Here is a 15,154-nt window from a genome sequence, read left to right as displayed (position 1 = left end):
ATCTACAATCCAAATCTTTGTACCACCTTTGTCAAACGAGCCAAGTACACGTATAGATTCAAAATTGCGGATTATATAAACAGAAAGAACCAAAACTATTAGTAATACACTGATGGCTTTCCGAGTAATGTAGTAGAAGTGCTACAAAGAATGTCCTGTGTTCTACGAGACATGCCAATTATAGGCAGCGGAGAGGGAAAACGATGGGGGTGCCAGGTAGACAGGTGTGAGTGGTGCTTCTTGATTATGACCGCTCCTAGTCTCTCTCGTCCGCGTTGCAACGGGATATGAGCGCCGTCTCGACGCCACAGTGTTACAGGCTGTGGGTGGCGAGACTGGACGATAGTAGGCCGTCTCTGCCACACCGATAATAGACGGAGAGTAGGGCGGTGATGATACATCCGAATAGCGCTGTTGCCGTGAGAGGTCCTCTTCTGGCTGAATATGGTTATAGTAGTAGTGGGTATTCTGTTGGTACGGAATCTGAGGACTTTCCACGATGCTAGTCGGCGGAGAGACAGTTACAGCGATGTGATTGGTCGTCGGGTCGACTGGGGTTGGTGATGGTGCTGGAGTAAGTTCGAGATCACCAGCCACAAGAAAAAGCGGCACACAATGACGAGTCGGAGCTGGAGCATGGACTTGGATTGGGGGCGAAAGCGTGTCTACTGAAAGACCAAGACTGTTTTCAGTATCAAGAACACGTTGTAAGGCCGGAACGTGTGGAAGGACGTCTGGTTGGGGGTGCGGTTGCAATTGTCGGTCTTCAGAATATGAATGGGAATTATGCACGGCGTATGGTTGATCAAAGGAGTGTGAATAGGTGGAGTATGGATGATAGCGGACAAGAGGTGATGAATGGGTGCTTGAAGCTCTGCCCCAATATGGACTGGCCCCCGCGCTAGCACTCGATGTCAAGGGCACAGGAGATGAGCTGTCACGAGAACTTGCTGTGGTCGAGGTGTCGATGGGAGGTAGAAGACTGGGGTGCCATCGATCCTGTTTGGGCTGGGGCGACACTGGTAGGTCAATATTAACAGGAACATCTTCGAATTCTTCCTGGGTTATTACGCCAATGCGCAAATAATAGAATCGAGAGTCCGCTAGAGGGGGTGGTGTAAGTGGTGGAGAGTCTTCTCTTTGAGAAGGGGACGGTGGTGTTGGTGAAGGACTCCGTTGTCGAGGTTGGGGTTCCAGCATTATGACGCGTCCTGTTCTGCGGCGGGAGCCAGGCGAAAGGTGGATTCGGTAGCTTAAGACATGTTGGGCAACTGGAATTTCTTGCGTGTAAACCTGCACTCACTGTTGCTGGAGGTTGTCCTTCCGTGAACAGCTATGACATGTTGAGTCAGTTGAAGCTATACTGTAGGCGAGCAGCACGCACCGAACATCGCAGCCAGGGAAAGGACAGAGATGTTTCCTTTCACTACTATGGACGCGCTCGTGGCGAGTGAGATGGCTTCCGGTAAGAAACGCTTTAGCGCATATGCTGCAAATATGCGATCTCTTGACCACTGGCGACGAGGGGGCACTGGAGGACTGACGGTGGGTCTGTCGTGGTGTCTTCATGAAGCAGCAGCACGAGGTGAAAGCTCTGTAGTCCACGACACCCAAAAAGCCATTCGGGGCAGAAGAGTTGGTTGTCGATCAACGTTCCCAAGTCACGCCACTGCAAAACTCAAGGCGCGGACCTTACCATTCCTTTCATTATTAGGTAGCATATAGCGTAACTACAGTCGTTTGTAAAGCGAATCCACTATGTTCCGAGACGATAACACCAACTCCACAAAACATAGGAATACGTACAAAACAGACATGTGGCCCAAGAAGCAAGTCGAGAAGCCGAATAAAGCAATGTCAACGAGGCTTCTCGAGAACGAGTCCAAGACAACAACAGGCTGCTTGCTGGTAGAATATCACGCTTTTGCGCCACACAGCAAGTAAGCTGGCCATGGCTCGGACGGGATCTGGGTGGTCTGGTGAGACCGTCGGGATTGGCAGTGAGCACATGACATCACACTCCGTCACACTCAGAGATTTTTCTTCCTTCGCCCCCATCTCTGCTCTCCCATTCCTGGCCCCAGCGCCATCGCCTTCGTCACCTACTAGTTTCTTTTGTCCCGCCCACCATCCCCAGCTTACTACCCTTTTTGCGTGCTTGTGTTAGTTAGGATTAGTTAGTCTTAGCTACATGGTCGGCTACCGAGGCCCTCCCTCTTGTAGGAGCACTGCGGGGCCCATAGTATAGCCCTCCCGCCAATTTACACAGATCTAGTATCCGCCCCATCTGGACAGCGAGCGAGGCCAATCCTAGGTTTCCGTCCAGTCTCTTGGCCGCTTATCCGTCCAAGTCCTCCCATAGATATTGTGATTGAATTGCTTATCGAGTCAAGTTTTGATGGATAGGAACAGGGTGTGCGATTTGAAATATTTTCTCGGGGATTTTTGTCGGCCAACGAGCTATCCTTAGCGTGAAGCTAGCCAAGAAGAGCCATAGTAGACTTGGTGGAGGCACAATCAGCTGCCTGAAGCTGAATAGGAAGATGCGCTTTCGTGCCAGTCGCGTGCTGAAGAGCTGAGGTTGGTGCAAGTACGAGTTGAGGTTCAGCAAAATAGAAAGTTCAACAAAAAGAAATCTACAACGACGTAAGGAAGAGTTGAGCTGTGACATATCTCAGGTCACACCAAAAGTCTCCTTTGACCGCTAACTTGTTCAAAATGCATCTCATGTATACGCTTGACGAGGCGGGAAACCGCATCTACACTCTGAAAGTGAGTCTTCTCTTGGAAAAAACTCGATACTGACACAGTTTTGCAGAAAATAACCGAGGGAGGAAAGATAACCAAGTCTGCCCATCCTGGTGCGCTTTTCTTCTTCTTTGATAACTCTAGCTAATTGTGCTCCAGCACGATTCTCTCCCGACGACAAGTTTTCGCGGCATCGTGTGCTAATCAAGAAGCGCTATGGAGTCTTGTTGACCCAGCTCCCTGCGAAACCGATGTGAATGTGGGCCGAAATATAAGACCGGGATGTGGGCTGGGCTGGACGTCAGAGATACCTTGAGCAAAGGAAACGCTGTAGTGGCGACTTTGTTCTCATCCACAATTGCCGCAGAGGAGGAATCTACCGCCAAAATATACGTTTTATCTTGCCTTGACCAGGCGACTGTACTCTAGCGGTAGTCGTAGCACCTTACGATGAGAATTATCTTGCAAAGACTCACGTGCTTGATATTTTTCGCGACGCGTCTTTCCTCTTGACTTTGGTGTCGCTCTTACTCACTTGTTTACCACGACGTCGTAGACACACGGCCGCAGGACGAAACGATGTCACTCAAAGTCCCTCAGGCCAACTCCCTTCCGATCTTCAAGGACGGGTACAAACACCTTCAAGGACTTGATGAAGCCATCCTACGAAACATACAAGCAGTTACAGAGCTTTCTGACCTTGTCAGGACAAGTTTTGGCCCCAATGGTCAGTTGGAACTCATTCCTGCTCGATAACTAGCTAACCCTGGGCAGGCCGCAACAAACTCATAATCAACCACCTGGGCAAGTTATTCGTAACCTCCGATGCTGCCACGATCATCCGTGAAATCGAGGTCGTGCACCCAGCAGCCAAGCTTCTGGTAATGGCCTCGCAAGCGCAAGAAATCGAGATGGGCGACGCGACGAATCTGGTCATCATCCTGGCGGGGGAGCTTCTGAAGAAAGCAGAAAACTTATTGCTCATGGGCCTCAAACCAACCGACATCATTCCCGGATACGAGCTTGCGGCACAACGGGCATTAGCGGAACTGGAAAGTGTGTTTTTTCTCCCGCTTGTCTCACTCTAACTGAGTCTGACCGCCACAAGAAATCTCGACCTTTAGCGTACCATCACCCATTACCCAAACAGCACTTGCCGCAGCGCTCAAACCCGCAATCGCGTCAAAGCAATATGGATTTGAGGACCCCCTGTCAGCACTCATCGCGGAAGCTGCGTTGGCTGTTATGCCCACAAATCCAAGCAATTTCAACGTCGACAACGTCCGAGTGGTCAAGATCATGGGCGGCAGTTTGGCAGGGAGCCGTGTTGTTCAGGGAATGGTGTTTGGTCGGGAGCCCGAAGGTATGGATACCACTTTTGTTTGCAACAGAAAACTACAAAAACCATAGGCACCGTCAAGCATGCAAAGAAGGCCAAGGTGGCCGTGTTTACCTCGGCGCTTGACATTGCTCAGACAGAGACCAAAGGAACGGTGCTCATAAAAAATGCGGAGGAGATGCTCAACTTTACCACCGGTGAAGAGAAACATCTTGAGATGGCAAGTTATACTTTTCATCGTGTCAAGCATCGTACTTGACCTAAGTCAGATTATCTCACAAATTGCCTCCTCTGGTGTCTCCGTAATCGTAGGCGGATCTTCAATGTCCGACCTCGTTTTGCATTACCTCAATCGACACAACATCGCCGTGCTGAAGGTGCTCTCCAAGTTTGAGCTGCGACGGCTATGCCGTGTTGTCAACGCCACACCGTTAGCGCGGATGGGCCCACCGACACCAGAAGAAATGGGCTATGTCGATGTCTTCGAGACCATTGAGATTGGCGGTGACCGAGTGACGGTCCTACGCCAGCTGGTTGATGGGGATGTTGGCTACGACCCAACGACCGCTGGGCGGACAGAGAAAACGAGGACGGCAACCATAGTTCTTCGTGGCGCAACAGCCAACAGACTGGACGATCTGGAAAGGGCGGTCGACGACGGAGTAAACGTGCTCAAGGCGTTGTTGAAGGACGGCAGAATGGTCGCTGGTGCTGGGGCAACGGAGCTTGAGCTCGCACGGAGGGTTGACACCTATGGCGCTGGTATTCGGGGGCTGAGTCAGCATGGCGTTCAGACATTTGCCAATGCACTCGAATGTGTGCCGAGGATATTGGCCGAGAATGCCCTGGGAGGCGCAGTAGGGAATGAAGTTCTCAGTAGGTTGTGGGCTAAGCATGAGGCCGATGGTGGGGCTGCTTGGGGTGTTGATGTTGAGGCATGTGTTGTTTTCTTTCCATTCGCATTCAATGACCTGATGAGGTACAGAACGAGACAGACGGAACCCTTGACGCGTCTGCCCACAAAATTTACGACTCCCTGGCGTCTAAATCGTGGGCGATCCGACTTGCGACGGAGGCAGCCTGCGGTGTTTTGAACGTGGACAGTATTATCATGAGCAAACCGGCAGGCGGGCCAAAAATACCACAACAAGCCAACAACTGGGATAACGACGACTAGTAGAAATGAAAAAGGCAGTTGTATTTCATTGAGAGAGTGAACGCGATTAGACTTGTGACTTGGTATCTAAGCGATCGAAACAGACCCTATGGGTTCATAGCTTCTCTCCAGTTGCCTCGACAGTAGATTCTCCGGTGTGTTTCTTGATCAGTGCCTAAACAACTTGACATTAGAGATTTTTTGCGAGCAATTAGTGTCCACCTCACCGCAAGAGGCGTCGGAAGAGCACCACCGACTTCACCCAGCTTGTTTCCGTCCTGGAAGACCATAAACGAGGGCATCTACCACACAGTTATTGAAGCCAGAAAAAGCCGCGATCTGAACGCACAACACGGACGCCTGCTTCAACCATGGCGTTTTCGTTCTCATCGGTGTCGAGCTTGTAGAATCCTAGGCCGGCATTGCTCGATTCGTTGGAGAATTTCTCGAATATGGGGGAAATTATCTTGCACGGGCCACACCACGGTGCCCAAAAGTCGATTATTACCGGGGTTTTGGAGTTGATCTGAGCAAAGCAGCATTCAAGTTGTTGAAGACGATGGGTAGGCAGCAACTTACCACTTCCTGGAACTGTTTAAAGTCTTTGATTTCGGTGACAGGCATGGTGGTCAGAGGTCAAGAGGCGACGCGATCTTCACAACCCGAGCTTATTGGTGAGCAGTGCACGTGATGCGATCGCGCCATCGAATCATTGTGGTACTCAAAAATATGTACATAGAAGAGATATCTACATGCTCGGTCCTCACCGTTGTTCTGGCCGAGGCTCTGACAAAGCTTTGAGCAACGAATAAAAGGGGAAAAAAGACACGCACGACTCCATTGAACACTGAGGATAAGATTGTCGTAGCCCTTTCCATTGACCTTCTCCATCGCCTTTTGCGCAATCGCCCGATCTTCGAAGGATACGAACGCAAAGCCCTTTCCGGCGCCAGTTTCCCGATCGCGACCAACATAGACACGTGCAACGCGTCCAAACATGCCAAATAGTTCTCGCAAGTCGTTTTCTTGAGTGTCTTCGGAAATATTCGTGACTCGTAAGGTGGGCAAGTCCTCTCGACTGCCAGGGGTCGGCCCAGCAGCACGGCTTCCACCAGCCCGCATAGAGGGAGGGACATATTTGCCGCCAGAACTGGCACCACCAGTCACTGGAGCGGGGAGTGAGTCACCGCCTCCGATTGGAGCGGGTGCATCGTCGTCAGCCGCTGGATCAAGCTCGAGGCCAGACAAGGCCTCTTTATGGGGACATTTGGCGGTAAAATGATCGCCCTTGCACAACCGACAGACAACCTTGCCTGCTCCAGCTTTGTTCAGTTTTGATTTGGCGCTCTCCTCTTCCACTTTTTCCGTGTCGTTTGCGTGCTTTTGGAGTTAAGTCAACGGGTATGCTGGTAAAATTAGCGACGAACCTTGTTTCCGGCACTTATCTTCAGCATAACATTCTCCCCGACCGTCGTCGTTGCGCGGTCAGGACCTTTCGCGTTGCCCTTCTCTTTCCCAAATTTTGCCCACTTGAGCCGTTCCGCAACAGCGTGCTCTACGACTGACTTTTGAAGAACTCTTCTTGTGCGTCGGGTGATCTTGACCCGCTTTCCTCCTCCTCGTTGGTTATGTACTCGATGGTTGTACGGATGCCATTCTCGTCGATTTCGTCTTGAATAGATTGGGAAATGTTTTCGGCTGGAATAGGTCGGACAAACACACCTTCCTCAACTTGATCGGCCCAAGATGTTTTTGGTGGTGAGCTAGGACGAAACTTCAGAAGCTCCGCAGGGAAATCTGGACGGAACGCACGTCGCAGTTGTCGCAGTTGCCATTGAGCAAGGTTTTTTGTGACACGCGTGACTTTGGAAAACTGGTAATACAATCGACTATGATACATGGTGGACAGAGACGATACAGATGTTAGACTTTGCTACAAGTTGGGCGTGAGGAAATCTAGGCAACGCCCAATGGCGGCCAAATAAAGGGAAAAGAAAAGTTATTCAAAACTGACATGCAACCTTTGGAATTGGTCGACATGCCCCCAGTCTCGAAGTCGGTTTTTAATCCAACGTTGCACTTGATCATCCATTTCTTCTTCGACACCGCGAATGTTGAACTGCATCGCCCTTAAGCTCGTGTTGAGCATAGGCTTTTTCAGGACTCGGACAAGGGCATGCCAGTCAATAAGATCGAGTTGTGTTTCTTCTCCAAGCCAAATACCGAAGTTGAGATGAGAGAGAACAGGTGAGCTGATACGTTGCAGCAATGGCACAAGCCATACACAAGGGGACGGGTCTGCAGTTCGTGACGATGGGGTGCGAGGGAACTGATATAGAGTGAGCTGGTGAATAGAAAGGTTGCGAAGGTGGGTGTGGATTGAAAGGTCGATGCTCGCGACTTGGGCTATGACCAAATTTGTCAGTAAAAATTGGACCCATCGCTATGATCGTATATACCTGAGATGACTGCAGCATCTTCCTGACTGTGTGCGAGAAAGCCAAGTTCCAAATGCTCCAACGCTGGTCCAATTGTTGATAGTAACTGGTTTACCAGAGCAACTTCGTTCACCAAAACCTCCGGAAGGCTCAAAAAGCGAATGGATAGAAGAGAAAGGCGGGATTCGTCCTGGGTAACGACAGTTAAAAGCCACGATAAGACCATTTTACACGCGCAGGCGCGAATAGTCAGTTTCTCGAGCCTCGAGAGAAACGACGGAGGTGCCAGGTCCAATTTGCTTTCGCCGTTCTGACTTTTGTCCCAGGTGACGTTGTCGAGAAACAGTCCGCGCAGCGCCGAAAACTGAGAGGCGAAGTTGCAAAGAATCGCGAGGGAAGGAAAATGAATAAACTTGAGGTCGAGGACTGTCACAGTCTGAAAGAGTTTGCCCTGTCCACTAAGCAGAGCATTGGCTGCGGGTGGAGCTAGATAGTCCCAGCTCCATGCCTCGATGTGAATGTTGCGAATATTGTCTAGGTTTGTCATGAAGGAAATAATGCCATTAAACTCGTGTTGTTGCTCTCGCATCCAGCCACCCCCCAAACCAACGCTCCGGATAAAGGGAACAATGGTTTCCATCGCCTGTTCCGAAAGAAATTTGACGAGGTCGGGACGAAGATTGACAGAAGCAAAGAGGTATCGTCGAGAATGGTGAAGGAAAGCCTTGCAGACGAGGCTGCAGGTGAATAAGGTCGTTTTGGAGTCGTTCAAGGCATTAAGGAAGTGATCATAGAGTTCGGGAGCCAGACGAGACGTGATTTCTCGTGGAAGAGGACGTGTCGCGACTGTCCCACCCATAGAGCAGGCGGACGAAGAGGAGTCGACCCGTGCCTTTTTGCGCAATAGGGAGCTCCTGTGACGGGCCATTGTTTGAGGGGGGAATAAGGGCATCGGGTACGCGTCGTTTTATAAGTACAAGGGAGCAATGAGTTCATGCTGCCATGAGCCAAGCTGTGTTGTGGTCAGAGCCAACAAGTAATTCAGGGCGTGATGATTGAGGCGTGATCAATTGCTCTTTGTATTCATTCACTCGCTTGCTCACTTCTGAATCCTCATTTGTGCCAATATTAGCGCGTCAAATTAGGACAGAATTATGGGCAAGCGCAAATTCGAGTATTCGGACAACTCAGACTCGGAATACTCGTCTTCCCAGCGCAGTGGCAAAAAGACAAGAAGATCAGTTGCAACACTGCCGTCTGCTGTGGTTACTCACTTGGTGACTACACATATCATCAAAGAGCCGGATATAGCCCCTCTTCGTACTGCCCTCGTCCAATGGTATGCCACGGTTCACGAGTCACGGAACATGCCATGGAGAAAGCCATATAATCCTCACCTGGGGCCAGAAGAGCGCGCTCAACGCGCATATGAGGTCATTGAAACGATTTTTCTCTGGCTGAAACAGAGCGTTAATCTTTTTGTTCATTAGGTATGGGTGTCTGAGGTAATGCTTCAACAGACCCAAGTCGCGACTGTCATCCCGTACTACAATCGATGGATAGACAAGTACAGTGTCTTTTGTATTCAAGTCTATGCTCATCATTTCTCGAGGTTTCCCACAATCCACGAGCTCGTAAGCAGTGCTACAGGCTGTGTTTCTTGTTTAACTGTTTTATTTCAGGCTGACGCTTCGATCGACGAGGTCAACGCCCTCTGGAAAGGTCTCGGTATGACTCTACCCTCGTCACAGCCATCTGTTCATCCAGCCGTCTCCACAGGTTACTATACTCGTGCCAGCCGATTACTCGCTGGCGCTAAAAAGGCGGTCAGCGAATTCAATGGCAAACTGCCAGATAATGCCAAGGATCTACAAACACACATTCCTGGTATTGGTCGCTACAGCGCTGGCGCTATCAGTTCTATTGCCTATGGCGAACACGCTCCAGTGGTAAGTCGTATCACCGGTCCTGTCTTTGAGAGTAATGTGGTATTAGCTGGATGGTAACGTCACGCGACTGCTTAGCCGCCTCTTGGCACTACACGCTCCACCGAAAGGCAAGTTAGTGCTTGATATTCTTTGGAATGCTGCCACAACCATGGTGGAAGACGTCCCAGGTTCGCACAAATCCAACCTTGAAAGCTCATCAATATTGACTTAACTCAGGAAATGTCCAGCATCCTGGAGATGTGAACCAAGCGCTCATTGAACTCGGAAGTACCGTGTGCAAAGTTCGCGATCCCAACTGTGATGGCTGTCCAGTACAACCATGGTGCAAAGCTAAAACCGGCGCAATTGAAACTCAACTGGTGAGTCTTGGTGGTTTTCCTGATTCGACCAACCGATCGAACAGCCTGACATCGAAGATTTGTGTAAGGTGTGCTTGCCGCTGCCTGCAAACGCCGACGTAACGTCCTATCCCTCGCGCGTGGAAAAGAAGAAGGCTCGCGAAGAGCTAGACGTTGTTTGCGTTGTCGAGTGGCGAAAAGAATCCGATAGACGGTTTCTTCTCGTCCGTCGGCCCGAAGAAGGTCAGTATGTCTTGTTTCAGTGTTTGCGCTACATTTACCTTGGCTCTCCGAGGTCTTCTGGCCGGACTTGATGGGTTTCCGACCTTAGAAAATGTCTCTGTCAGCCTGTCAGCTGCGAAGCTGCTTAAAATGACCCATCAACTTCTTCCCAACTTGTTGAAGTCAAGCAAGATTAAGACAGTTGAGAGTATTGGAGATGTGGTTCATGTGTTTTCGCACATCAAGAAGACATATCGCGTTCACTGGGCAGTGCTCGAGGAAACTCCCCATCCACCCCAGCCCATTGTCAGTGCTTCAACTTCAGTGCCCCCCGTTATGGGTCCCGTCCGAGGAGGTCGCATCGAAAAAGTGTGCTCTTACTCATATCATGATCCGTTTCATTCCTTACCTTCTCTCAGTATTGGGACCGGTGTTGTCAAAATATGGAATCTATGCCAGAGTAAATGGAGAACAGATGTTTAGGATACAAACAATTAGTCATCACCCTTGCATCATGATCATCACACACTCCTTGATCCCCTTCTGTGACATCGCAACTTTCAACCATGTCACGACGTATTGCGCGCTTAAAGTCATCCCACCACGCGTATTTATCTCCAACGTTGACTCCAAGATGAACGGAGACAGATACAGTCTCTAGTACGCGCTGTGTCAGATCTGCAAACTGTGTTTACGATGCCACTGCTACTAGTGCTGTCCTCAACCTGCCCATCGCTGCAACAGACCAAGAGATCCACGAGAGGCACAGGGCATTGTCGCTGACGTTTCATCCGGACAAGCATCCAAACGATGAGGACAAACGTCTCGCGACAGAGAAGTTTCTGGAGCTGCAGAAAGCCTACGAAGGTATTCCATTCCGTATCAGAAAAAAGCACTTGGTGGACGCTTGAGTCTTTCTTTCCCAGTACTCTCGGATCCTTTTCTTCGGTATGTACATAGTCAGAATGTCAACCGAACAACCATGCTTAGCCAAGTCTAAGCCGAGTCTATGATTTATTGGGTATGGACCTGGTTCAATCTGACAACCTTTCCACCAACGGTTGCAGGTCCTCCGGGACTCCTGATCAACTGGATGGAAGAAGATCGAACGAAATCTGCGGCGGAGGTTGACCTCTTTGTTGCAACAATGATAAGGGCATGCTCATCGGGCTGCAGTTGCAGACCATCTTCAACCAACTTCGTCAAGAATGGATGACAAATCAGGTTGACCTGAATGTTGCTCCTAAGGGCCAAGCGACCTGCAGTGTGGACGCGACATCTCTGTTCTCCGACTATCTCGGTCTCGAAAACGACCCATGGCCGACACGTCTCAGGAATCGTCTAGAGGATGTTCGACTACTACGTTTCACTCTGCGTCACGATATGCGGGTAATGGTGCCTCTTCAACTCCGTCTCACTCGTCTGACGTAGAACTCCAGCGACGGATTGCTGAGCGCTGGACCGTTGGACTGGCGGCCCGTATATCTCGGCAGGCTAATGGAGGCCGCGGTAACTTTATTGGCACCCTTCGACATCAGTACTCGCCGAGGATCTCGTTTAAAGTATGTTGTTCATTTCTGCCACGTATGAGTGTACTCAATTCTCAAATCAGGCCACATCTACTCTCTTGTTCCCCCGCGAGATAAACCTGTGTGCCAAGTACCAATCTGACTATGGATCTGCCTCTGTTGAGGCTAGCATTTTCCCCGCTCATTCATTGTTCCCGCCGACGACGCTTATTTCTCTGTCTCGGAAACTTTCTCGTCGACCGGATGCTATGCAAGGAAATCTAAAAGTTGATATTGCTCATAGCCCACAAGTCTCCATTAGTCTAACAAGTCGTGATCGACTTGAAATGGAAGTAAACAGGCCGGACGACCCGTATACTTCTCTATTCCCGCTAAGTCGCGTATCCCAAGCTACCTCGTTTGGGATTGTACTCGACTCCAACTACCCAAAACTTTTTGCGGAGTGCGGAGTTACACTCGCGCAATTGTCCTCGCAATGCAAATTGGGTCTCGAGTTTGGCCTCGGTGGCTTTGCTTGGTCACTAGGTGGTGGATGGGCGTCACGGTATGCCACCTTGGGAGCGAATTTACGCTTGAGCGAGTTTGGGGTCGCTATCGTTATCGAGTTCGTAACACGAATACGCACCATCCTTTTACTTATCTGCCCTCATAGTGGATCATATATGCAACAAGGGCTTTCCCTTCCCGTCTTTCTGTCTCACCATTATGACTTGACACTTGCTCTCTGGGTTGCTGCCTTTCCCTCGGCCGCTTGTTTGGCTGTGTACCGGTTAACGATTCGAAGGTTCCGACGCCAGCGCCAGAGGTACGCCACAGCTTACATATTTGACAAGCTTTGAACCCTCTGACACGGAGCTAGGGAAATAACTGCGGCATTGCAGACTCTAGAACCAGGCTCACCCAAACGTAGAGATGCAGAAGCCGTCATTTCGTTTCTTAAAGACAGAGCAAGAGATAGTCGCAAGGTTGAAGCCTCGAAAGGAGGTCAGTTAATTGTTCTTTTGGAAGAAAGAGAATATTGATATCGTTCATACCAGGCCTTGTGGTATTGGAAGCGACATACGGCGCAATAGACACGGCTGAGCGAAACCTGGGACTATTCTGGGACATCACCATCCCCCTTCAGGTAAGAATGTGTCTAATTGGATGGCAGCACAGAAATGACCCTTTGCTGTAGACTCTGGTGCGAGCTTCGCAAGTTTACATACCTGGGCGGCATCCGAAAGTGAGTTACAGCAGCGGCAGCAGTAATTCTCTCTGTCTGATTTCAACAGAGTCGAATCCAAGGGTTTCTTGACCCTGCACCATTCACAGTCAAATCGATACGAGCACTGTACCTATTTCGTGGGAAAACACATTATGTGGAGATACCCGAGTATATCTCGCTCGTCTTGCCGTTACAAGGGAAGTGAGTTTCTTGTTCAGCCATATCCGAGGACCAATACTCTCATCAGACCACCTTGTCGACACTCGCTGAAACTCGGGTGAACTTACCTGCGACCGTGGCCGCTGCCCCGGGCCGTATGTCCATAGATATAGTCTCTTGTCTTCACGATGCATTGCTTATACTTTCTGGTTGATATATAATGACTTGGAGGAATTTCCACTCAACCTCGAACAATCCGGATCAGTCATCAAGACCTTGACCTTCGGCCTCTCATGTCTGGCCACCAGGAACACAACTGTGGCCGAGGCAAACGCACTTCTCATATGCTTTCTACTTCATTGGCTACCTTTTAGCGCGGGGTTGACGATGATGACGATCGTTTTCATGCTGGACCTGCTCTCTCTAACTTAAAATCAGAACGCACTTACGACGCCTGAGACAGCGCCTATAGTGAACTCTTCAAGACAACTCTCATGGTGAGACGCTTGACGTGTAAGGGAAGCTGCTGTTTGTTATGCTTTTTACGGACGACTTCCAAAGCACATGCGGATACTGTGACTCAATTCAAACTTAAATCGTTCATTAGAAACCAAGTTCAGCTGCATATACGGGTATTTATTGCGACCTATTTAGACCCACATTCGCAGGACGCGCGATCACTCGGGGGCTCTCTTGTTTCTTACCGCTCTGCGAGACACAAAATGCAGCAACCAACCCTTCGCAACGTCAGAATCCGTAGTACTCGAGACGCCATAGCCGTATTCCATGGCGTTGCGCGCGACACCCTTCCCCTCATAACTCGCCGACTCGATGCAGAAGAGCGCCTGTGTATCACGGCGGGTACAGTGTTTGTCTGGGAAGAAAATGCAAACTCAGAGGCGTCTGGTCTTGGAATGGTAAGTAAGATACTGACTTGATACGCTCGAAGATTTAGATAGCTGATTGAACTTGTTCAGGAGAGATGGTGTGCTCGTTTTAAAGTGTTCGTTGTTGCTGATTCTTTCACAAGGACGGACGGAATGGGTTGGGGCCCGAGCCGTGAGTTCTGTTTACTTCGATACGTCTGCCCTGCTAATGATTGCTCGAAGGAGTCCGAGATGCAAGTCAAATTGTTTTCCGTAGTATTTTGAACTGATCGCTTGCCACAGGAATTTCTGTTCTACCACCAGAAAGAATCGGAAGTGGGAGAAGAAACGGTCAATCCAGTAACGCCTTGGGCGCAGATGATACGGTTTGTTGCTCCATTCTCAGGGTCTGCAAACGAAATAAACCTCATAACGAGCAGGAAACGATCCAGTCGCCTAACTGGGAATCTGTCAAGCTCTAAGAGATCCACGGAAAGCCAGCGGCTCATCAAACAGACCTTCAGTGTGCTAGTATCTCTCCCCCAGGACAAATTGACAGGAACCGGAGTCCGCAAATGGCATCTGAGTGATTATATCAGAAGATCTTAGTCGTTGCACTGACCTCTCTAGCTGCATACTTCAGCCAAGAAACGTTAAGCGAACTTGATACGATTGACGACTTGCAACTTCTTGACGTTCCAATACCAGAAGGCTGGTTTCGGAGTGCGCGAGCATCCAAAACAACTCGCCGAGAGAATCGGGCCCTCGATGTACCTGAGCCAACGGAACTGAACTCACCTCATTCGTTATCTAAGCCGCTCCAAGCCACTCAAACACGGTACCGTAGTCGAATTTCGCCAACCAGTTCCAGTTTAATTGCGATGCCGATTCCCATTAAACCGGCGACACCAAGTCCGCTGACGATGATGGGACAGTTGGTCCCATTGGAATATCTGGAGAATAGGCCGCAAAGAAATCGACGGCACCCAACTGACGAGCAACTATTGCGTCGGTTTGTTTGAGAGGTTTTAACGTACAGTATCATGTACTAGACGGAGATCAGCAAACGGGGATGAACGCGCTCCTGCCCATTCGGATTCCCAAAGCTGAAATAGTCTGAGTATGTCCGATTGGCGTACAAAAGCTACCAACGGTGACCGCCAACCCGCCCTGTTCCGGAAGTTCGAACCAGCTGTCGGGAAG

The 15,154-nt window shown here is 49.9% G+C and overlaps 8 protein-coding genes across 8 annotated transcripts; 4 read left to right on the top strand and 4 right to left on the bottom strand.

Moving 5' to 3' along the window:
• Positions 1–162: 162 nt before the first annotated feature.
• On the bottom strand, positions 163–1,569 carry MIND_01367800 (uncharacterized protein; the record flags this gene model as incomplete). Its single annotated transcript, XM_037370101.1, has 3 exons — positions 163–1,252; positions 1,304–1,333; positions 1,385–1,569. 3 exons carry the CDS (start codon positions 1,567–1,569, stop codon positions 163–165), a joined length of 1,305 nt encoding a protein of 434 aa, XP_037213657.1.
• Positions 1,570–3,327: 1,758 nt separating this feature from the next.
• On the top strand, positions 3,328–5,264 carry MIND_01367700 (uncharacterized protein; the record flags this gene model as incomplete). The annotated part of the gene is made up of 6 exons (XM_037370100.1): positions 3,328–3,475; positions 3,523–3,804; positions 3,857–4,111; positions 4,159–4,328; positions 4,357–5,016; positions 5,067–5,264. 6 exons carry the CDS (start codon positions 3,328–3,330, stop codon positions 5,262–5,264), a joined length of 1,713 nt encoding a protein of 570 aa, XP_037213656.1.
• Positions 5,265–5,358: 94 nt separating this feature from the next.
• On the bottom strand, positions 5,359–5,867 carry MIND_01367600 (Thioredoxin; the record flags this gene model as incomplete). The annotated part of the gene is made up of 4 exons (XM_037370099.1): positions 5,359–5,418; positions 5,471–5,545; positions 5,593–5,769; positions 5,823–5,867. The coding sequence occupies 4 exons, from the start codon at positions 5,865–5,867 to the stop codon at positions 5,359–5,361; spliced, it is 357 nt and encodes a 118-aa protein (XP_037213655.1).
• Positions 5,868–6,006: 139 nt separating this feature from the next.
• On the bottom strand, positions 6,007–7,078 carry MIND_01367500 (Eukaryotic translation initiation factor 3 subunit G; the record flags this gene model as incomplete). The annotated part of the gene is made up of 5 exons (XM_037370098.1): positions 6,007–6,029; positions 6,077–6,623; positions 6,671–6,753; positions 6,810–7,006; positions 7,056–7,078. The coding sequence occupies 5 exons, from the start codon at positions 7,076–7,078 to the stop codon at positions 6,007–6,009; spliced, it is 873 nt and encodes a 290-aa protein (XP_037213654.1).
• A 164-nt stretch (positions 7,079–7,242) lies between these two features.
• Positions 7,243–8,633, bottom strand: MIND_01367400 (F-box domain-containing protein; the record flags this gene model as incomplete). Its single annotated transcript, XM_037370097.1, has 2 exons — positions 7,243–7,649; positions 7,703–8,633. The coding sequence occupies 2 exons, from the start codon at positions 8,631–8,633 to the stop codon at positions 7,243–7,245; spliced, it is 1,338 nt and encodes a 445-aa protein (XP_037213653.1).
• Positions 8,634–8,835: 202 nt separating this feature from the next.
• MIND_01367300 (J domain-containing protein) lies at positions 8,836–10,673 on the top strand (the record flags this gene model as incomplete). Its single annotated transcript, XM_037370096.1, has 7 exons — positions 8,836–9,114; positions 9,172–9,315; positions 9,364–9,630; positions 9,677–9,797; positions 9,847–9,989; positions 10,034–10,211; positions 10,264–10,673. The coding sequence occupies 7 exons, from the start codon at positions 8,836–8,838 to the stop codon at positions 10,671–10,673; spliced, it is 1,542 nt and encodes a 513-aa protein (XP_037213652.1).
• Positions 10,674–10,704: 31 nt separating this feature from the next.
• Positions 10,705–13,131, top strand: MIND_01367200 (J domain-containing protein; the record flags this gene model as incomplete). The annotated part of the gene is made up of 13 exons (XM_037370095.1): positions 10,705–10,850; positions 10,903–11,057; positions 11,117–11,138; positions 11,192–11,211; positions 11,258–11,316; positions 11,367–11,579; positions 11,630–11,752; positions 11,803–12,323; positions 12,372–12,524; positions 12,579–12,703; positions 12,757–12,845; positions 12,897–12,944; positions 12,994–13,131. The coding sequence occupies 13 exons, from the start codon at positions 10,705–10,707 to the stop codon at positions 13,129–13,131; spliced, it is 1,812 nt and encodes a 603-aa protein (XP_037213651.1).
• Positions 13,132–13,807: 676 nt separating this feature from the next.
• Positions 13,808–14,973, top strand: MIND_01367100 (uncharacterized protein; the record flags this gene model as incomplete). The annotated part of the gene is made up of 6 exons (XM_037370094.1): positions 13,808–14,002; positions 14,063–14,070; positions 14,116–14,144; positions 14,195–14,209; positions 14,255–14,337; positions 14,551–14,973. 6 exons carry the CDS (start codon positions 13,808–13,810, stop codon positions 14,971–14,973), a joined length of 753 nt encoding a protein of 250 aa, XP_037213650.1.
• Positions 14,974–15,154: the final 181 nt, after the last annotated feature.

This window comes from Mycena indigotica, assembly GCF_014461135.1.
Source record: "Mycena indigotica strain 171206Taipei chromosome Unknown Mind.scaff0016, whole genome shotgun sequence".
NCBI lineage: Eukaryota > Fungi > Basidiomycota > Agaricomycetes > Agaricales > Mycenaceae > Mycena > Mycena indigotica.
Note: the sequence above shows the minus strand (reverse complement) of the source record. Positions and strands in the feature narration are given on the sequence as shown.